The sequence below is a fragment of the Sebastes umbrosus genome, chromosome 13 (assembly GCF_015220745.1).
Source record: "Sebastes umbrosus isolate fSebUmb1 chromosome 13, fSebUmb1.pri, whole genome shotgun sequence".
Lineage (NCBI taxonomy): Eukaryota > Metazoa > Chordata > Actinopteri > Perciformes > Sebastidae > Sebastes > Sebastes umbrosus.
Window position 1 is genome coordinate 25,440,627 of NC_051281.1, and position 19,954 is coordinate 25,460,580.

General features: G+C 41.0%; 1 protein-coding gene across 2 annotated transcripts; it reads right to left on the reverse strand.

The window, feature by feature from the left end:
- Positions 1 to 243: 243 nt before the first annotated feature.
- wdr75 (WD repeat domain 75) lies at positions 244 to 18,639 on the reverse strand. 2 transcript variants are annotated; one of them, XM_037789781.1, is made up of 21 exons: positions 18,483 to 18,639; positions 17,645 to 17,774; positions 15,512 to 15,577; positions 14,532 to 14,631; positions 13,663 to 13,787; positions 13,177 to 13,247; positions 12,728 to 12,844; positions 12,331 to 12,419; positions 11,055 to 11,213; positions 10,678 to 10,737; positions 9,620 to 9,735; positions 9,158 to 9,333; positions 8,671 to 8,828; positions 7,431 to 7,614; positions 4,149 to 4,243; positions 3,904 to 3,999; positions 3,403 to 3,572; positions 3,226 to 3,285; positions 2,100 to 2,240; positions 1,912 to 2,003; positions 244 to 1,560 (listed from the first exon to the last, which is right to left on the reverse strand). In XM_037789781.1, exons 1-21 carry the CDS (start codon positions 18,566 to 18,568, stop codon positions 1,341 to 1,343), a joined length of 2,511 nt encoding a protein of 836 aa, XP_037645709.1. In that variant the 5' UTR covers positions 18,569 to 18,639; the 3' UTR covers positions 244 to 1,340. The 2 variants fall into 2 exon arrangements, with proteins under 2 accessions (XP_037645709.1, XP_037645710.1); XM_037789782.1 differs by having other exon boundaries at positions 7,431 to 7,611; positions 18,483 to 18,638.
- Between the last annotated feature and the right edge of the window lie 1,315 nt (positions 18,640 to 19,954).

A 19,954-nucleotide genomic window follows, 5' to 3' on the forward strand; every position in this document is an offset into this window, starting at 1 on the left:
AATTTTTGCCTCATTTCTTAATCCTAATTATTTTTGAAAGCAACAGTCTGACTAGTTGTGTTTCATAGTTCACCTGCTTATACAACAACGTGAGAAACGTCATCTACACATATAACCGTCACTGAATTACATCACGCAATTCTGACAATGGAAAAAGCCTGCAACGAGTTTGGACTCTGGAAGACACACTGCTGTTGTGTAAAAAGGTGAGGGACGAGGCAAAATCATGGAGGCAGGAAGCTTTAAGAAAGGCTGACATTGTTTTATTAAATTTATAGAAGTATAGAAAAATGTGTGTGCATGCATACAGCGCCTATAGAAGGTTTTTGCCACACCCTTGGCCTTTTTCTGGTTTTTACATTGAATCACAGTGGATCCCATCTTTTTTTTTTTTTTTTTTTTTTACATTGATCAATAAAAAACTAAAATACTTTAATGTGCAATAAAAAAAAAATCACTCCAGAAATGGACCAAAATAAATGATTGCATAAGTATTCAATCCCTTTACTGTGACAGAACAAAATCACCACTGGTGCAGCCAGTCTATTTTAATCAAGGCATGGCAGTTAAATAAAGCTATGTGTGGCACACCCAGGTGGATGTTATTTAATATCCTGTCCAAAACTACATCGTGAAGATCAGTGATTCCCAAACAGGGAAAGATTGTGGAATAGCTCAGCTAATGTGAGAAAAGAAATTATGAATTGCTGAAAAAAACACATATCCATCCATCCATTATCTGTAACCGCTTATAGAGCTCTTGCATGCTTGTGTGTGGTTTGTATAGTGTTGGTCTATGAAGTGTCACAAGAAGAGAAAGGGGACAGCTAGCATGTTGCAAATTTGATATTTGAAGCCCTGGAACTGAAGCGGAATACAGAGAAATCAACTTACTGCAGTCTGTAAGAGAACTGTGACTTGGGAAAAGACTTATTTTCCAACAAGACTACAAACAACCACAAACATGCAGTCAAAGCTAAAACAGACATGGCACTAAATACTGATGTTAATATTCTGGAGTCAGAATCCAGACCTCAATGCAGTCCAGAGTTCATGGCAAGACTTGAAACCTGCTGTTCACACGAGCCTCAGCAGTTTCACTGAGAACATTTTTTATTTTTTTATTCTTTAAATGTGTAACCCGATACAAACTTGACTCAAGGTTGGAATTGCTGCTTAAGGAGTGGATAGTTATGCAATCAAATATTTTCTGTTTTGCCCCTTTGACATTGTTTTTTTCTTTTTCCAGAAGAAATCCATTCTGATTTAATGGCGTAAAATTAATAAAAAACTTTCTATAGGCGCCGTTTCTGTGTGAGTGTCTTTGTACAGGGTCGTGTTCAAGGGTGCAGGAGATCTGTGAGCCAGCTGTGGTCAAGTTTCTTCACCCTCCTCAGTTCCCTAACCTGGGCTTTGGTCAGAGCGGGGGCTGTCGACTCTGCCGCCTGGCCGCCCAGTGACGCCTGCTCTGGTCTCGGGGTGCTGGATTCCATTTCCCCCTCTGAATCCTCTTCCTCTTTCTCGCTCTCCATTTCCTCCTCTGCGTGTTTGTTTTCCTCCCTGCGGTCACGAGAGCACAAATGGAAATGAAAAAAATGTTACCGTGACTCCGCATATTTTCAGAGATAAACAAGGGAGTCCACATTTTCCTGTCTGCACTATTTTAACCAGGGTCTTAAGTTGCTGAATCACGTGAAGCCTGAATTCCAGCAGCTGTTTTGTCAACTCACGCTAACATTATCAGACCCACAGTGATGAAGTTAGTGAGGCGTCAAAAATATGGTCCCATTTCCCCCCTCAACCAATATTAACATACTAAAAAGGCACAAATTATCATTATGACTACTAGGTTTCAAGGTTTTATTGGCTGATTATTGAAGATAATTTGGACAAGGTTTTCAGACTACTGACCTGGCTTCTGTCACGGAGATGAGCAGAGACTGTACAAACATTGAGCAGAGGAAAGAGGTAGATGGCAAGACGTGGGCCGGGGTCTGCAGAAGCTGTCAAGAAAAAAAAAAAAAAAAACAGGCTTTAATGCATATTTGAGAATCACAAACACAAAGTGGACATAATCCACGCAGGGCCGAACTACTGACCTCTCTGATAGCGACAGAGCCCTGTGGTAGAGGTGTCCTCTCAGCAGACAGGCTGCTCAGCGGGTCTTCATTTTCCTGTTGCCGGTGTTTCCCCAGCAACAGGTAGAACGGTGTCATGGCAACACTGTCATCGATTACAAGCTTTAAGGGGGGGAAACAAATCACAATGTCAACAGTGGTGGGACAGAGGGAAATCTTCAGCATTCATGTTTTTATTTGATAGAAAGTGGAGAAAGTAGGACGCTGTATTAGGGCCATTGTAGGTAAGAGGGGAGGGGGGAATATTCCCAGAAAAAATAAATTTAAAAAAATCTGAATTTCCAAGATCAAAAGTCATACATTTATGAGAAAAAACTCACAAATTAGCCACATTTTCTTTTATGTTCTTAATATGTTCTTTTCTTAAGTATTAATATTATAGAAGTTACGGGAAAGTATAGACCAACAACGTCTATCTTTGAATACACAAAAGGCGTATTTCTTATTTCAGCACAGGCAACACTAAAACTGGGACGGCTGTAGCTCAGTGGGTCATCCCTTAACCGCAAGGTTGGCGGTTCGATCCCCGGCTCCTCATGTGCGCATATCGAAGTGTCCTTGAGCGAGACGCTGAACCCCAGGTTGCTGTGAGTTTTTCTTGTAAATTTACCACTTTAATCTCAAAGAATATCCAAGTTTTTTTCTCGTAAATTGATTTACTTTCATCTCGGAGATTCTGAGTTTTTCCTCTGAATATTACCCCCTCCCCCGGCTCCCTTTTATTTTGTTTTTTTTATCTACAATGGCCCTAATACATCGTCGTAAGAAAGACACTAAAGATGAGAGAAACAGAGGGGGTATGTAGTTAAAACTTGTAAACAAAGGCTACATAAATCCACAGAGGGCTCATTAATAAATGAGCTTCTGTAACTTTAGCTAAGCTAATGAACTAGCTCTTCTCCATCACCCTGTGTTCATTCCAGAAGAATTCCATTGTATTAGTTTTGTTATGTTCAGACTGCCAAGCATGAAGAACTGAGCTGAGAAAACCTGCTCTAAACATGCTCAGTATGCACCATCCTGAGGTTTTTGAGTAGCAGGCCAAAAATGTGTGAAACCATTTGATGCTGAGCTGTGGTGGCTGTACCTGTTTGCTGGATGCCATCAGTCTGTCTTCCTCTGCCTTAGTGGTGAATGTCATGAGGTCCTGCAGAGGAGAGTCCACATCAGCCAACAGCATGAACACAATACTAGCACACAGAAGGTAATTTAAAAAGAAAGGTCCTTTTCACTGCAATGTAAACATGTGTTTCTGATGGTTTACCATGTGCTGAGTGAGGAAGTACAGCTGGGAGCGGTTGAGCCACTGGCTGCTCTCCTCACAGCTCTCCAGCATCTCCTCCCTCGGGGCAAAAACAGCACGAGTCACCTTCCCCGAGCACACGGCCTTATGGGAGAACACTGGCCGAGGCTCGCTGGGCTTAAACACAAACACTGAAATAGAGGAAGAAAGAAAACCATTATTGAGTTATTCAGCCTCCTTCACGACAAGCTAGTATGACATGGCTGGTACAAATGGATCCCTCAGGTTTCACATCATAGCAGTGTCTTCACTCTAGCTTTAAAACTGAGCCCGGTACAACCTCTGAAAGATCGATTGCGTTAATGCGTTAAAGAAATTAGTGGCATTAAAACGGATTTGCGTTTAACGCGTTATGATCGTGTTAACTTTTGACAGCTTTAAAATAAATGTTTTCCATGTGCTTTGAGATGCGATTACAACTTGGAAACATTAAAACTTTTGGCCACCCAGTTTAGAGCTTACAGTCGGTGCATCCAGCCTGACAGCAGAAGGCGGCCATGTTCTCGGTGAGGGGGTCAGCCAGCAGCAGGCTGATGTCCATCGAGGTGCTCCACTCCACTGCCACAGAGGAGAGGAGATAGTGGGAGAGGCAGAGAGAGGCAACAGGAAGGTATCGTTAGATATGAAGAAAACTAAAGTCAACTTCAACAAATGCATTCAGCTGAAAAATGGAAATGTTGACGTGCACACTACACATGCAGCCTTACATGAGCAGGTGAGGAGGTTCCAGCAGCAGAGCAGGTTGTTGGCGGTGGTTCCCAGCAGATACTTGGAACAGCTTAGTCGCCCAAAACAAAGATCCCTGGTGGAGGAAAAAACAGTTCCCTTTTTTTCCCTGTGACTAGAAAGAATTCCAAGTGCACCCCCCCCCCAACCAACCAGCTCCTCACACCACACATATTTCACAGGATTAGCTTTTGAGGAGTTTTCCGCTTTGGGAGCTTCAAATAGGAACACGCAAGCCGGGTCTGAACACCCACCAAGAACCAAACACCCACAAAATGTCAATAATGGCCAACCTTTCAGACTAGTACATTTAATTTAAAGAGAGGTCTGTGACATTCATATGCAAATATATTCATTTCTTCTCTTGATAAAATAAATACTTTTGTCAGGTGAACTGTGTCTATTTCAGCCCTCTGGAAGACAACCATAAGTTATTCATTTCTCAAGTTGCATGTAAAGAAGTCGAGTTGTTGAGGTTAGAGGTCAAGTAATTGACCCAGCTCTGCACATCCATAGGTGGTAGTTATGTACTGTAAGGGGTACCGGGCAGCTGTCAAAACAGCTGACCGTTAAAGTTTTCCTGTTTCCCTCCCTCCAACTTTGAAGTCTTATTACGCACAAATTCCCTTTCAGCTCCCAAATTACACAGGAAATGTCTGCTTTCTGGGTATGATTGAGCTTTTCAAACAGTTCATCTGTTATGAATTATTAGTTCAGACTAGTTTGCATTTGTGTAGAACAGAACTAAGTGTCTGCCCGCCCCCACTAATTAACAAGAGACCTTCTCTAGTGCTGTTCACTGTGATGCCTTTAATAGTTTCTTTAATTGTTTTTAAAGGTTTATTGACAGTTAAATGTTTCTTTCAGCTGGTTCCCTGCAAGTCATGTCTCTGCTTGTTTGTCTTGCAAATATGCTTATGCTCATTTCCAGGTTCATACTTTGTATTTTGGGTTTCTACTAGAACATGTTTACATGCTTTAATGTTCAAAAAAGACATTATTTTTCTCATCCTGTCTGTCTGAATATACATGTATTCACCTGTCTGAAACACTCCATTTTGGCACCTGTCTTTTTAAGAAAAAGCCCAGTCTGTGAGAAAAATATGGAGCACCTTTGCAAAGGTAGTTCTCAAGCTGAGGGGTATATTCTAATGAGCCTGCATGTGACATAGGAAGGGGAGCCAAATCTGAATGGCTTGTTGAATCACATGTTTTCTGATCTAGACAGACCACAATAAACTGATTGTGTCGTCTTATTTCACAGTCTGTGGGTTGGTAGGAACTCCAGATATACAAATGTATGTGCACAAGCACTGAAAAGGGGAGTTTCTCATGATATGTCGCTGAGTCAATGTTCTGGGCTTATTTCAGAGAAGTGGCACAGAAACTAGCAACAGTAGTTTTGTGTCCTCAGTGACCTGAGGGCCCCTTCTTGAGTGGGGGGGGCGGGGGGACATCTGCCAACATTTCTGAGACTCGAGCAACGTTGCGAAACTGCAGCCTGTCCCTGTGTTCCGCTGGCTGACAGCACTTATTTTTCTCGGGCGGTTATATCGCCCGTCTGCTGTGAGAAACGACGCTCTGGACTTCAGCCAGTGTGGTAAAAAGGTCATTTAACTGTTCAAAGACGTCCACCGCTGAGGAGCCTCAATGGCAAAGAGCCAAACTCTAAAACAGCTGGTTGCTTAGTGATTGTGTGTGTGTGTGTGTGTGTGTGTGTGTGTGTGTGTGTGTGTGTGTGTGTGTGTGTGTGTGTGTGTTGTCACATGTATGTCCTTTTTTCTGAATGTGAGCCCCAGTGTTTCCAGTCTGCACTTATTAACTGATTGTCGAACCTCAGATCCAGGAGGAACAATGTGGATTCTGTCCTGGCTGTGGACCAGCTTTTTACCCTTGCGAGGCTGTTGGAGGGGTCATGGGAGTTTGCTCAATCAGTCTACATGTCTTTTGTGGACTTGGAAAAGGCTTACAACCGTGTGGGGGGTACTTTGGTTATACAAGGACCGGATGGCTTGTAACAACGACCCCGGTACCTCACATACCCAAAGTGAGAGCTGCGTCCGTATTCTCGGCACGGAGTCAAACACGTCTCCGATGGGTGTTGGCCTCCGCCAAGATTGTCCCTTGTCACTGATCCGATTTGTGATTTTCATGGACAGGATCTCAAGGCGCAGCCGGGGGGAAGAGAGTGTCTGGTTCAGGGACATCAGAATTGGGTCTCTGTTCTTTGCAGATGATGTGGTTCTGTTGGCTCCATCAGACCGTGACCTTCAGCATGCACTGGGGCGGATTGCAGCCGAGTGTGAAGCGGTCGGGATGAGAGTCAGTACCTCCAAGTCTGAGGCCATGGTTCTCTGCCGGAAAACGGTGGATTGCGCCCTCCGGGTTGGGAGTGATTCACAGCCCCAAGCGAGTGAGTTTAAGTATCTCGAGGTCTTAGTCACGAAGTGAGAGTAAAATGGAGCAGGAGATGGACAGGTGGTTCAGTGCGGCGTCCGCAGTTATGTGGGCGCTGTACCGGACCGTTGTGGTGAAGAGGGAGCTGAGCTGGAAGGCAAAGCTTTCGATTTACCAGTCCATCTACGTTCCAACCCTCACCGATGGTCATGAGCTTTGGGTAGTGTGACTGAAAGAATGAGATCGCGGATACTAGTGGCCGAAATGAGTTTCCTTCGTAGGGTGGCTGGGCTCAGCCTTAGAGAGAGGATGAGGAGTTCAGATATCCGGAGGGAGCTCGGAGTGGAGCTGCTGCTCCTTCGCGTCGAAAGGGGCCAGCTGAGGTGGTTCAGGCATCTGATCAGGATCCTCCTGGATGCCTCCCTTTATAGGTTTTCCGGGCACGTCCAACTATTAAGAGGCCTCGGGGTAGAACCAGAACACGCTGGAGAGATTATATATCTCGTCTGTCCTGGGGTGGCCTCTGGGTCCCCCAGGAAGAGCTGAAAATGTTGCTGAGGAGAGGGATACCTGGAATGCCCTGCTAAGCCCGCTGCCCCCACGACCCGGCCTCAAATAAGTGGAAGAGAATGGACTGACATAAGCTTTCTTACGACAACTGTCCCTCTTTGCTAAAGGAGTTCCTTATGTGTTTGGCACATCTTTTTTTTTTTGATTTCTTTAAGTAGTAGCCCTAAAAAGTTAGTGAATTTTTAGATACCGGTGAAAATATGTTACCAGCATCAAGTTCAGTGCTACAAGTATTGAGTATTCAACACCCTCCCTGGTGAATGTGTGGGTATTTGAGTGAATGTTAATGCTCTGACCTGATAGCTTTGGGTGGCTGGGACAGAGTAGTCAGGAGCTCCCAGGAAGCCGGGCTCCACACAGTCACCACCTCCTGAAAGCTGACGGCCAGCAGAGAGCCATCGGCTGAGAAACAGCAGCACTCGGGCACCAGGCCGCGATAGTCTCCGACAAAATCACACGACCAGGAAGGACCTTCATCTGCTGGCACATTCAAGAGGAAGGAGAGAGGGAGACGGACAAAGAGAGTGTTGGATTAGTGATACGATATGGAGAGATGTGATATGTGTGCACATTTTCAACTTCCAAGAGGTGATTTGGTCTGTTTGGGCTGGTAGTTAGTAACATATGATTAAAAGGTAATGACAATTCCTTGCTCAAGTATTCGTTTAAAAGGATGACCTATACATTGACCTTAAGGTGTTTTTCATTGAGACAAAAGAAAAATGTTAGAGACAGAAAATGTTATGATATTTTTTGCATACAGCCTGTAATGTGCGGTCATGTTTTCATGTTTGAAGCTTTTTTGAAAATGCACCAAAATGATAAATTACATGTTAACTAATCAAACACTATGAATGAGGACAAATCTCACAGAGCTCTGCATTCTCTTAAGTGGGAATTAACTCATAAAGAATACATAGTTGTTGGAGATGCACACAAAGAATCAGAAGTCAAAAGATACAGCAACAGAGAAAGACAGCAAGTTAAAGTGAGAGCATGGTAAATATTACCACTAGGGCTGTCAATCGATTAAATTATCTAATCCCATGATTGTCCATATTTAATCGCAATTAATCACATGTTTTTTTATCTGTTCAAAATGTACCTTAAAGGGAGATTTGTCAAGTATTTAATACTCTTATCAACATGGGAGTGGACAAATATGCTGCTTTATGCAAATGTATGTATATATTTATTATACGCGCCCTCTAGTTCCATTATATTGGAGAGAAGGCAGACATCTCTACAGTCGATATCTCCAACACCCGGCAACTCGCACCAAAACAATCTAGATTGATAAATAGTACTACAGGTAAGAGGGAAAATATGTGTTTTTGATTCTGGGGTGAACTGTCCCTTTAAGAAGAATGCATGCCTGCCCTGGCCATGCCTCTGTATCTATTTCGGTTTTGTTTTACCGGGCACCAACCTGTTGAGTGGAGGCTTGGAGTCGGTGCTCGTCCAGTGGCGATACAACCAAAGAGAGCCAGCGGGACTGGGGTGGGAATGTACGGTTATACGGTCTAGACTGCTTACCGTCTGTGTGGGCTGGTGGGGTCAGCTGCCAGGCTTTGAAGTGTCCGTCCTTGCTGATGGAAACCAGCATGGTGGTCTGGCTGTCGGTGGCGTGGCAGAAACACATGGCTGTAATCCGGTCCTCGTGGGGGGCCGAGATGGTCGTGTTCAGCACAAAACTGCAGGTGATACAGTAAGCATGGTACAGGGTTGTGGTAAGAAAAAAATATGCCCGTTTTAAAGTTTGGAGCTCTATCTAGCCTGCTTCGAGACAAGCTAGTGTGAGCTAGTATGGTTGGTACCAATGGATTCTTCAAGTTTTTTAGTTTCTTATGATGCGAGTATCTCCACTGTAGCTTTAAAACTGAGCTACAACCTCCAAAAGATCAATTGCATTAATGCGTTAAAGAAATTAGTGGCGATGAAACTAATTTGCATCAACACGTTACCATCACGTTAACTTTGACAGCCCTAATAGACATATTAAATATTGTTTAGACGTATGTACCTCTGTGTTTGTTCATCAAATGCCCACAGTTTCAAGTTAAGCTCCAGCTCAGCAACTTTCTGTTTTCTTTCTTCCACTGTTGCCAGCCAGTTGCCAGAGGCATCAAAGGCCGCCTTGACCACCTCAAACTGATCCAAGCCCGACTCATAGATGTACTCCTGCTGCACTATGTCCAGCTGTGGGAAACATAGATGATAAAAGACCTCAGCATTTGGTTATCACGGAAAATTCCCACCAAGGATACATCATTGTTATTAGCGAGGCTGTGGATCAGAAGAAATTTGTGTTTGAACATTCTGTCTTCTGTTTGTAATCAAAATACGTTGTCTCCAAGTACTCATAACAATATTTATCTGAAATAGCATGTTATGTCCATGAAAGCCTCCAAAAAGTATCCACAAACTAACTTGGTCTGGCTTATGTGTGCCATCTTTGGCTCGGTTTATAAAGCAGAGTGCTTACGTTGTACAGCAGTTTGTCTCTTTGGAGGGAGTAAAACTGCAGGTGGCCTGGTTTCCCGTTCAGCACCAGGGATTTGCTGCGTGGGTCCACCATCAAGTCTGTCCTGACACTTTCTCCTGCACCGGGACAAAAAAAAGAAAGAAAAGAAAAAAGTCAATTGCTCCTTTTCCGTGCACAGAGGAACCTGGTAGATTCAAACCTAGTTTATTTCTCTTTTTGATATGTCATATGAAGAAAGAAAGGTTTGATGCGAGTGACAGTGAGGCAGAATTGCTCCTGATGGTTTTACAGGATATAATTAATATTTTAGCACACTGATACAGAGTGATGCAACTACAAAAGATCCACCATTTTCAAAGGGGTCCCTTGACCTCTGACCTCAAGATATGTGAATGAAAATGGGTTCTATGGGTACCCACGAGTCTCCCCTTTACAGACATGCCCACTTTATGATAATCTCATGCAGTTTGGGGCAAGTCATAGTCAAGTCAGCACACTGACACACTGACAGCTGTTGTTGCCTGTTGGGCTGCAGTTCGCCATGTTATGATTTGAGCATATTTTTTATGCTAAATGCAGTACCTGTGAGGGTTTATGGACAATATTTGTCATTGTTTTGTGTTGTTAACTGATTTCCAATAATAAATATATACATATATTTGCATAAAGCAGCATATTTGCATATTTGAGTATTAAATATTTGACAAATCTCCCTTTAAGGTACATTTTGAACAGATAAAAAAATGTGCGATTAAATATTTTAATCGATTGACAGCCCAAAAAAAATACGAGATATAATACAAGAGAAGTTATTTCTGGTTAAATATGACATAAAAGACTTGGTAACAAGGTAATTTCATTCTGACACCACAATAATCCTAACAGGGATAATGTTTTGAAATTGAGATAGTTATTTTCTATAATGGGCAAGGTCTTCCTTTGAAGCAAGATCGCTTTCCAAGAACTGTGAAGAATTTAGATATGTTTATTATCTATGAACCCATACAGCGTGTTTATGATCGATGTACGTGCTGTTGCCAACTACAGTCTGTACTCACCTTTGACCAGGCCCTGAATGACTGCTGATACTTTAACACAACTCTGGATGATCGTAATCTCTGAAACAAGAAGAGACAAATCGGTTACCACAGCCTTCCTTTCATACCGATATCTCTCAAACAATTCTATCTACACATTTTACAGTGTTGCCTTTCTGATCTATCAGTCAAGGACACAGATGTGAGCTCTTAGGAGCAAAATGTGCTGTCAAATGTAAAGCCTGCAGGGTTCAAACCAAGTGGCAACCATAGGGCATTAATGATGTAGTACCGCTAGTGGCCACTAGACGCTGGCTTTAAAAACGCTATGTCTACTATTACAGCTTGTTGCTCATTGGGTTTCATCTGAGTGTGTAATACAGGTTACAGCTCCTTACTGTTATCACTGTGTGATGTACAGAACAGTGCTCCATCAGGTGAAACAGCGATGTGTGTGATGGCAGAACCCAAGCGGGGCAGGAAGTCCCGCTGGCTCTCTTGGTTGTATCGCCATTGTACGAGCACGGACTCCAAGCCTCCACTCAACAGGTTGGTGCCTGGTAAAACAAAACCGAAATACATACAGAGGCAGGAACAGGGCAGGCATGCATTCTTCTTAAAGGGACAGTTCACCCCAAAATCAAAAACTCATATTTTCCCTCTTACCTTTAGTACTATTTATCAATCTAGATTGTTTTGATGTGAGTTGCCGGGTGTTGGAGATATCGACCGTAGAGTTGTCTGTCTTCTCTCCAATATAATGGAACTAGAGGGCACTCGGCTTGTGGGGCTCAAAGTGCCAAAAAATACTGTGAGAGCCATATCTTAAGAAGCATGGAAGAATATAAGAATATAAAGAAAATAAGAAGAATATACTTTGAAGAATGTAAAATTTTATTTTTCACATTAAGTAACTACATATTTGTTTTGTTATTAATTTGTATAAATAGCGCTCCTGTAGACATAAAAATGACGAGTCAAACCGGAAGCGTGCATCTACTCATGGACGAGAGGCTCGTGCTCGTGACAGCGCTAGACGTAAACATTAATGGCGCCCAAATTGGCTAAGCTGTAACGTTACCTAGCTCAGTGGTGCTAGATGAGCTAGCTGTATCAGTTAGCTATAAACTATAAACACGAGCCTCTCGTCCATGAGTAGAAGATGCTCGATTCCTTCTACGCAGTGACACGGTTGACAGGTGTAGCTCGGTAGAGACAAAATAGTTCCAACAAGAAACGGCTCACAACAAGGTCTGTGGATTATCTTGAGTAACCGGGTCATGATTTCTAGAAAGAGACATCGCTGTTGAGTTTTCCAAATGTATTTCTTGCCGCTTTGAGCACCACAAGCCGAGTGCCATCTAGTTCTATTATTGGAGTCTGACATCTCTACGGCCGATATCTCCAACACCCGGCAACTCGCACCAAAACAATCTAGATTGATAAATAGCACTACAGGTAAGAGGGACAATATGTATTTATGATTTTGGGGTGAATGGTCCCTTTAAAGCAAAACAAACCCTGAGCTAATTTGGTCATTCTAGCACAAAATAAAATTTTTAAACAAGACAAAATCTCTAGATTAGAATCTCTCTTGATTGAGAGGAATAATCTCGTCTGAAATAGATGGAGAAAGAGAAAGAAATCATAAAACAGGTAATGACGTGTGCGTACCTTCTGGGGTGAAGCACAGTGAGCCGACAGCACTGTGGTGCCAGTGCAGGGTGGAGTATGTGTACTCCTTCTTGTGGTTGAAGTTTCTCCTGAATGGATAAACAGTGATGTAAAAAAAAAAAAAAAGGTTCTACATTCATACACCTTATAAAACACACACTGCAGAGAACAAAATTATGTAATAATCAAGGAAATATTGTGAAAGGTAAATTTAGAGTAGGAAGAGACAAAGTTTGTTTCCCCATCATGCTAAGAGAGTGGAGTTCACTGGAGCAGCTATTAGGAAAATACATACAACACAAGTGTGCGGCAGATGTTTCGACTAAAATATTGTTCAAAATAATCAAAAAACCTGGATGTGAGTGTATATGCTTCAAGGTCATTTGGTCATTCTCACCACAAGCGAATCTTGCCGTCTTCATGCCCGGTGGCAATGCAGTCATCTTTTGGATGACAGGCGACACACGTGAATGTGTTCTTGCCTCCCTTCTTGTTGTCTTCTTTGAGGGAGAACCTAATAATAACCCACACAAGGACAGACATACGGTGTTATTGAACATCCTCGTGATTTGTAGGAAAATGTAGGTTTGTGAACATCATGGGTTTTATGGTTCATGACCTTTAACACATATGATAACTTTATTCTTGATTTCTACATCATTTTGTGTCCAGATAGAAAAATTAATTGTTTTTGTGGCATTTGCAATCTAAAGCTGTGAATGGTTTGTGATTGTACTTGACAATTTGAAATAAAATGTGTGAAGTGATCATCTTTAATTCATTTTCCACCCTCAATAAAATAGATCACACTGAGTGCTAATTGAAGCATTGCACACGGCGGCTCACCTGTATGACTTCTGCTTCTTGAAGAAGTAGACATCCAGATGCAAACCTTTAGCTGAAGCAATATATTCCCCCTGTGAGGAAGAACACCTTTGGTTATTAACACATACATGCAGGAAGGCTGACCAAGGTTCTGTATTTGAAACCTGTTCTGGAGTAAATGCTGGTGTCAATTTGAAGCGGATTGTACTCATAAAAGTTAATAATTGTAAACGCTATACATCCAATTTAAAAAAGGGGTAAAAATCTTTATCTGAAGTTCATTTGATAGTGACTCATCGCATCCACTGGGGTCTATTGGAGTTTTTGAAGACACAATTTGAACACATGGTCCAAATATATATCGTCTCCTATATAATTTTATTTTTGCCACAGCAGAAAAGTCTGATAAAGTCAACAAGCTCTCAGATATCCCTCTGATATGTCAGCAAGTGGGGAATGTAACTAATCCAGATGTTGTGTTGGTAACAGTAGCGGTGGTGTATGTACCCCTCTGCCGAAGACGATGGCCGCTGAGTTGGAGCTGACGTCGCTGAGCACAGCAGAAAGCTCTCGGGTCTCCACCAGCTGATCTCCGCTCTGCGGAAGATGTACCGCAACCAGCTGGAACAACTCTGCACACACACATACACACACACTGTGTCAAACATCAGCATGCTACACATTCTTACCCAGTGACCTCTTACCCAAATTCTACTTCACACACGTTAAAGCCCCCATGAGAATGATTTTATATTTTCTGTGACCAGCGACTTCAAGTGGAAGTAGAAAGAAAAAAAGACAGCTATGCATGTGTATACCCCAATGCGCATCCTGGTCTGACCTGCTGACACTGAAATTAATGGGCTGAAAGAATGGACTGCAACAATTTTCACCCAGATTGTCTAATTTGTCTACAAACAAATACATATTCTACATATAGAAGCTTTAACACACCTCAGTATGGCAAATTCTGGTGAGATTTATTCAGAAATTTTAATTTATTGCCACTAAAAGCAACAAAACCACTGCTTTACATTCGAATGATATGTTGCTGTAAGTAGTGGTGTGAAGCTTCATAAAGACTGCTGGCATTCCTGCTAGCCTGGTTCTGCAGTTTGGTACCATTTCAGCATTAATTGATCACTCTCCTCATTTTCAATTCAATTCAATTTAATTTGATATCACATCAAATCGTAACAGAAGTTATCGTAAGCTGCTTTTCATATAGAGCAGGTCGAGACCGTACTAATTGCTAAGGTTTTGGGTTTAGACTGAAGTCACATTTGCCAAAGCACACAAGGTGTCTATTGGATACTGAGACAGCTCAGGCATCACACCCAGGCCATGAGCACAATTAGAAAAGATGTCAAACTTACCAGATCGTTTGTCACTTAGCATGGGAGTAACGATAAAGAAGACTCCTTCATGGTTTGCAGATGCGTAGATGGAGTAAACTGGGTGTCCAATGACATAAGTCTGGAAGAGAACACACAGCTGTTACACATGGCTGTCAGACATCAGAGAAGCACAGGCTCTTTGTCAAAGTGATCTCAGCCCACTAGTCCTTCACTACTGTGCCACTGTGCATCAAGTGGGATCCACACTAAGCTGGAGTGTGTATACAGGTAAACTGTGACAATTAACTAAGGCTGTCAAAGTTAAGGTGATAATACGTTATACGCAAATTTGTTTTAACGCCCCTAATACTGGTATCATATGAAACTAGAAAACCTACGGAATCCATTGGTATCAACCATGTCATACTAGCTTGTCAGGATGGAGGTTAAATAACACTCTGAACTTGCAGTAAATTTTGGCGAGGAAAAACTGGCATGGCCATTTTCAAAAGGAGTCCCTTGACCTCTGACCTCAAAATATGCAAGAAAAAATGGGTTCTATGGGTACCCACAAGTCTCCCCTTTACAGACATGCCCGCTTTATGGTAATCACATGCAGTTTGGGGAAAAATCCTAGTCAAATCAGCACACTGACACACTGACAGCTGTTGTTGTCTGTTGGGCTTGAGTTTGCCATGTTATAGTTTTGAGCATATTTTTTATGCTAAATGCAGTACCTGTGAGGGTTTCTGGACAATATTTGTCATTGTTTTGTGTTGTTAATTGATTTCCGATAAATATATATATATATATATATATATATATATATATATATATATACTGTATATACATTTGCATAAAGCAGCATATTTCCCCCCTCCCATGTTGATAAGAGTATTAAATACTTGACAAAACTCCCTTAAAGTACATTTTGAACAGATAAAAAATGTACAGAGATTTGGATGAGCCACACTGTCTGCATAGACTGCAGCGAAAACAATTCAAGAATCAAGCTGTACCTTAATAAGGATGCCATCTGTGAAGTCCCAGAGTCTGACAGTGCCATCTGCTGAGCAAGAGTAGACCTACAACAGAACAGAAATACGTCATCACAGGAGATGAAGTGACTGTTACAATAAAATCCTTACATTAACAGCAGCTACCTATATCCTATTTCAGTAAAGTAATAGCTACTAAGAGGCATACCTCAAAAATTCAATTTGCATTGGGAGAAAAATCATTGGATCCGGACATATTCCTAAACATATGAAAAGTAAAACCGCTAAAAATTACAAGTTGTGGAACAGCTTCATACTTACAACCCCAGGGATAACGCCAAAAGAAAAAACATTCTAAATATATTCTAATGCTTTAAAAATGCTTTATTGAAGAAATTGATTACCTCAAACTGAGAGAGGGAAAACAATCTCTATTAATCTATCCATCCAGGATTTGCTAGGGTTTGAAGATATTTGCATGAACATTATGAATATGTAACTGATCCCAAAAACGTACATCTGAAAACCGCAACAGCTGTGTCTCTTTCTGAATATATTATTATTATCACAATAACCTAAGCAAGCAGCTGGGTCTTCTTATTACATGGTAAAAAGTTGTTTACAATGAAACTGCTTACACTGCCAACAAATATGTGGCAGTAACAACACCTCTTAAAAGGCAAATATGTATAAACAATGAAGATGATATAAAGTTTTTGTCCTCAGTGGTAGTTGCAGCGCAAGGTGAATGACATATTTCTGGCAGCACATTTACAGTACATTTGTAGTTGAGTTTGTCTTTCTCCACAGATGGATCATTACTATTTGTTAGTGCTGAAAAGATTTGTCAATTAATCAATTAGACGATAAACAGAAATATTGTAATAGATTCACAATAATCATAACATATATCGAGCAAAGGGACACTTCTCTGCGACAGTTTGCCGCTGCTCTCTGTGTTATGTAATTGTAAATATAAGACGAGACAAAGAAAACCTTTTGAGGATATCACCTTGGGCTTTAGGAAATTGTGATTATGCCTTTATAGGCCTATGGATGAATTCTAAAAAACAAGCCGGGAATCTGTGGAACAAAAATAATGTGCTTGTCTGGAAATCCTCACTAAACTGGAGAGAGACTGATTGGTAAGTTGTATTTATATTGAACAGATAAGATTCAGGAGACCACCCTGGCTCTTATAACTACAAGTACATTAAAATAAACATGCAATATGCATTCATTATTGTGATCAATCTTTAAGTTAATCACATATGTGGTTATACCAGGGGTCAGCAACCTTTACTATCAAAAGAGCTATTTTAGGCAAAAAAAATAAATAAAAAAAATCTGTCTGGAGCCGCAAAACATTTGAGCATTGTGACGAAGGTAACACAGCCTATAGTCTAAATATATAGTATATAAGTCTAATGCAGTCAGGGCCAAAGTGCAAATGTACTACAGAGTATCAGGGTCACATTGAGGGGAAAAAACCCAGAGATTTCCAGAATAAAGTAATAATATTACGAGAAAATAGTCGTAATGTCAAGAAAAAAAGTTGTAATATTACGAGAATAATGTCATAACTTTAGGATATATTTTTTTTATATTACGAAAAAAAGAAAATAACACGTAAAATTAATTCTTTATAATATTATGACTTTATTCTCATAATATTGCGACTTTTTTTCTCGTAAACTTCTGACTTTATTATCATAATATTATTACTTTTTTCCGTAAACCTATGACTTTATTCTCGTAATATTGTGACTTTATTCTCATAATATTACAATTTTTTTCCTCGTAAACCTATGACTTTATTCTCGAAATCTCAGATTTATTTTTTTCCCTCAATGTGGCCCTAATACTCCTTCGTACCGTCGTTCCATAGACCTAAAACAATGATAAATAAAAATGTGAACAAAAAACAGTTATTCATATCCATTTTTTAAAATCCACAGGGAGCCACTGGAGAGGGGCTAAAGAGCCGCAGGTTGCTGACCCCTCAGTTATACTGTGGTTATACTTGAGTAGCTTTCAACACAAGTAAGAAGAATAAGTCCTCCTCAAGGAAAGTGAACAGTACTGTACTTCTATTTGAGTAAGTCAGAGCACTCATCCCGTTAACAAACTGTGTGATGAGATGATGAGATGTACCTGCAGGTGGTTGGAGGGTTTGAGCAGCACACCTGTCACCAGGTCGGTGTGCCCCCGCAGGTCGTGGACACACTCCTCTGTGGAGGTGCTGAATACCTTCACACACTCTCCTGAGGCGCACAGCAGGAACCTGCAGCAAGATTCAAGATTCAAGATTCAAGATTCAAGATTCAAGATTCAAGATTCAAGATTCAAGCCCTTTATTGTCATTGTGTAGTACAACGAAATTAGATTGTGACAATCCCATAGGTGCTAAAAAAGATAATACGATAAAAAAAGAGATAGCGCAATATAGATATAAACAAAATATATATCAAATGTAATACAATATAAAATATAAAAATACAATATGTATATTGATGAGATTACAGTTTTGCCAGATTATTGCACAAAGTCTCCGTCAGATAATTATATAATTATTACACAGCATCATATAATGTATGCACAGAGTGATCAACATGTTAGTGCACATATCCGTAACAGTAGATTTACAGTATTTACATGCACGTGTTCAACTCAGACAGAGGAGACGTCAGAGTTCAGGAGGTTTATGGGAAAAAGCAACACAAACCACAGCTTTTACACAACAAAACACAGTTTACGGACCAGAAGACTGCACTGTGTTGATGGCACGTGTGTCATTTAAGTCCCCGCTAACCGAATAACACCAGCGTGTCGGTGAGACGAGCTGGTGATAGTTTGTAAACAGCAGCAGGTAGCTAGCAGCTCTGATGCTAGCGGCTAACAGCTAGCACCGGCTGCTGCTCTCTGGCTGATAAACACTTATAACATCTTCTACTGAATATTAAACATTACCGGACTGAAGACACACTCTCACCTTGAATCATTGGTGATGACAGGCTCGCTGGAGTTTATTTTACTGCCTCCTCGGTGAACCACGCGGATATCCCCGTGTTCAACCATGCTGCTACTACACTTTCACCTCTGACCTCTGACCTCTGACTCTCTGTGTTCGTTCACCGGTTGCTAAGGAGGGTGAAAACCATGGATACATCAGGCGTCATCATCTCGTCCTTGTGGTATCACACATGCGCAGTCTGCACTTGCCGAAATTAAACCAATGGCAACGCACGGCCTGCATCTCCGGTTACTCTGCGCATGCGTATTACCCGACAGTTTAAGACCCGTGACCTATCCTCTTTCAATAGGCCTTGCTGTTGTTCGACACGGTTTATAGGTCCTTACTGCCGCCTGCTGGACTGGAGTGTGGCAATTACTATAAAAATACAATAAAGCAATTTGTTGTTATTTTTCTTCTTCCTGTTTGTTTGTTTTTTTTCTTTTCTTTTTCTGTAGCTGCTAGCCAATTTTGTATTGATTAGTACATGGACATTTGTGATTATATTCTTTTACTCTATTGGTGATCTATCAATTTGTAACCCCACCCTATATAATTATGCTTAAATACCAATACAAAATTGATCACCAAAAAAATAAAGCAATTTCATTATCTCTGCTAAACATGGTTATCTTATCTTAAAGGTCCCATATTATTAAAAAAGTGAGATTTTCACGTTTTTTTTATTATAAAGCAGGCTTAAGGCAAGGCAAGTTTATTTATATAGCACATTTCATACACAAAGGCAATTTAAAGTGCTTTACATATATAAAAGCAAGATAAAAGAGCACAAAGTGCATAAGATAAAAACGAATAAAAGAATATAAAAGTATAAATTAAAAGAAAAAAATTAAAAGGATAATAAAAAACAATCAAAAGACAGTAAAGTGCAGCATTTGATAAATTAAGAAAAGCGTCTGAGAACAGTTTGGTCTTGAGTGTAGATTTGAAAGTGGCCACTGTTGGTGCATCTTTGATCTCATCTGGAAGTTTGTTCCACAGTTGAGCAGCTAAAAGCAGCCTCACCATGTTTCCTTCTGACCTTGGGTACTACTCATACCCTATATAAATACTATATAAATACTGTGAAAGTATCGAAACACACAATCCACAGAGAAATACACACAGCCCGTATTCAGAAACTCTGTATTTGAAACAGGCTGTCAGGATTTCTGCCCATTTGTGATGTCACAAATATACAATATTTAGACCCTTGACACAGTTTTAATCGTAAACATTTTAAATGTGTCCCAGTTTATTCCTGGTTGCAGTCAAGGCCTAAGGAAGGAGGCTGGGACACTGGTCTTGGGATATGGGGTATAACGCATGCGCAGTGTAACTAAAACTGCGGTCGTGCGTTGCGATTGGCTCAATTTCGGCGAGTGCAGGCCAGATTTTACTGCGCACGAGTTATACCCCCCGAGATAAGACGCGTTGGTGACCTAGCCTCC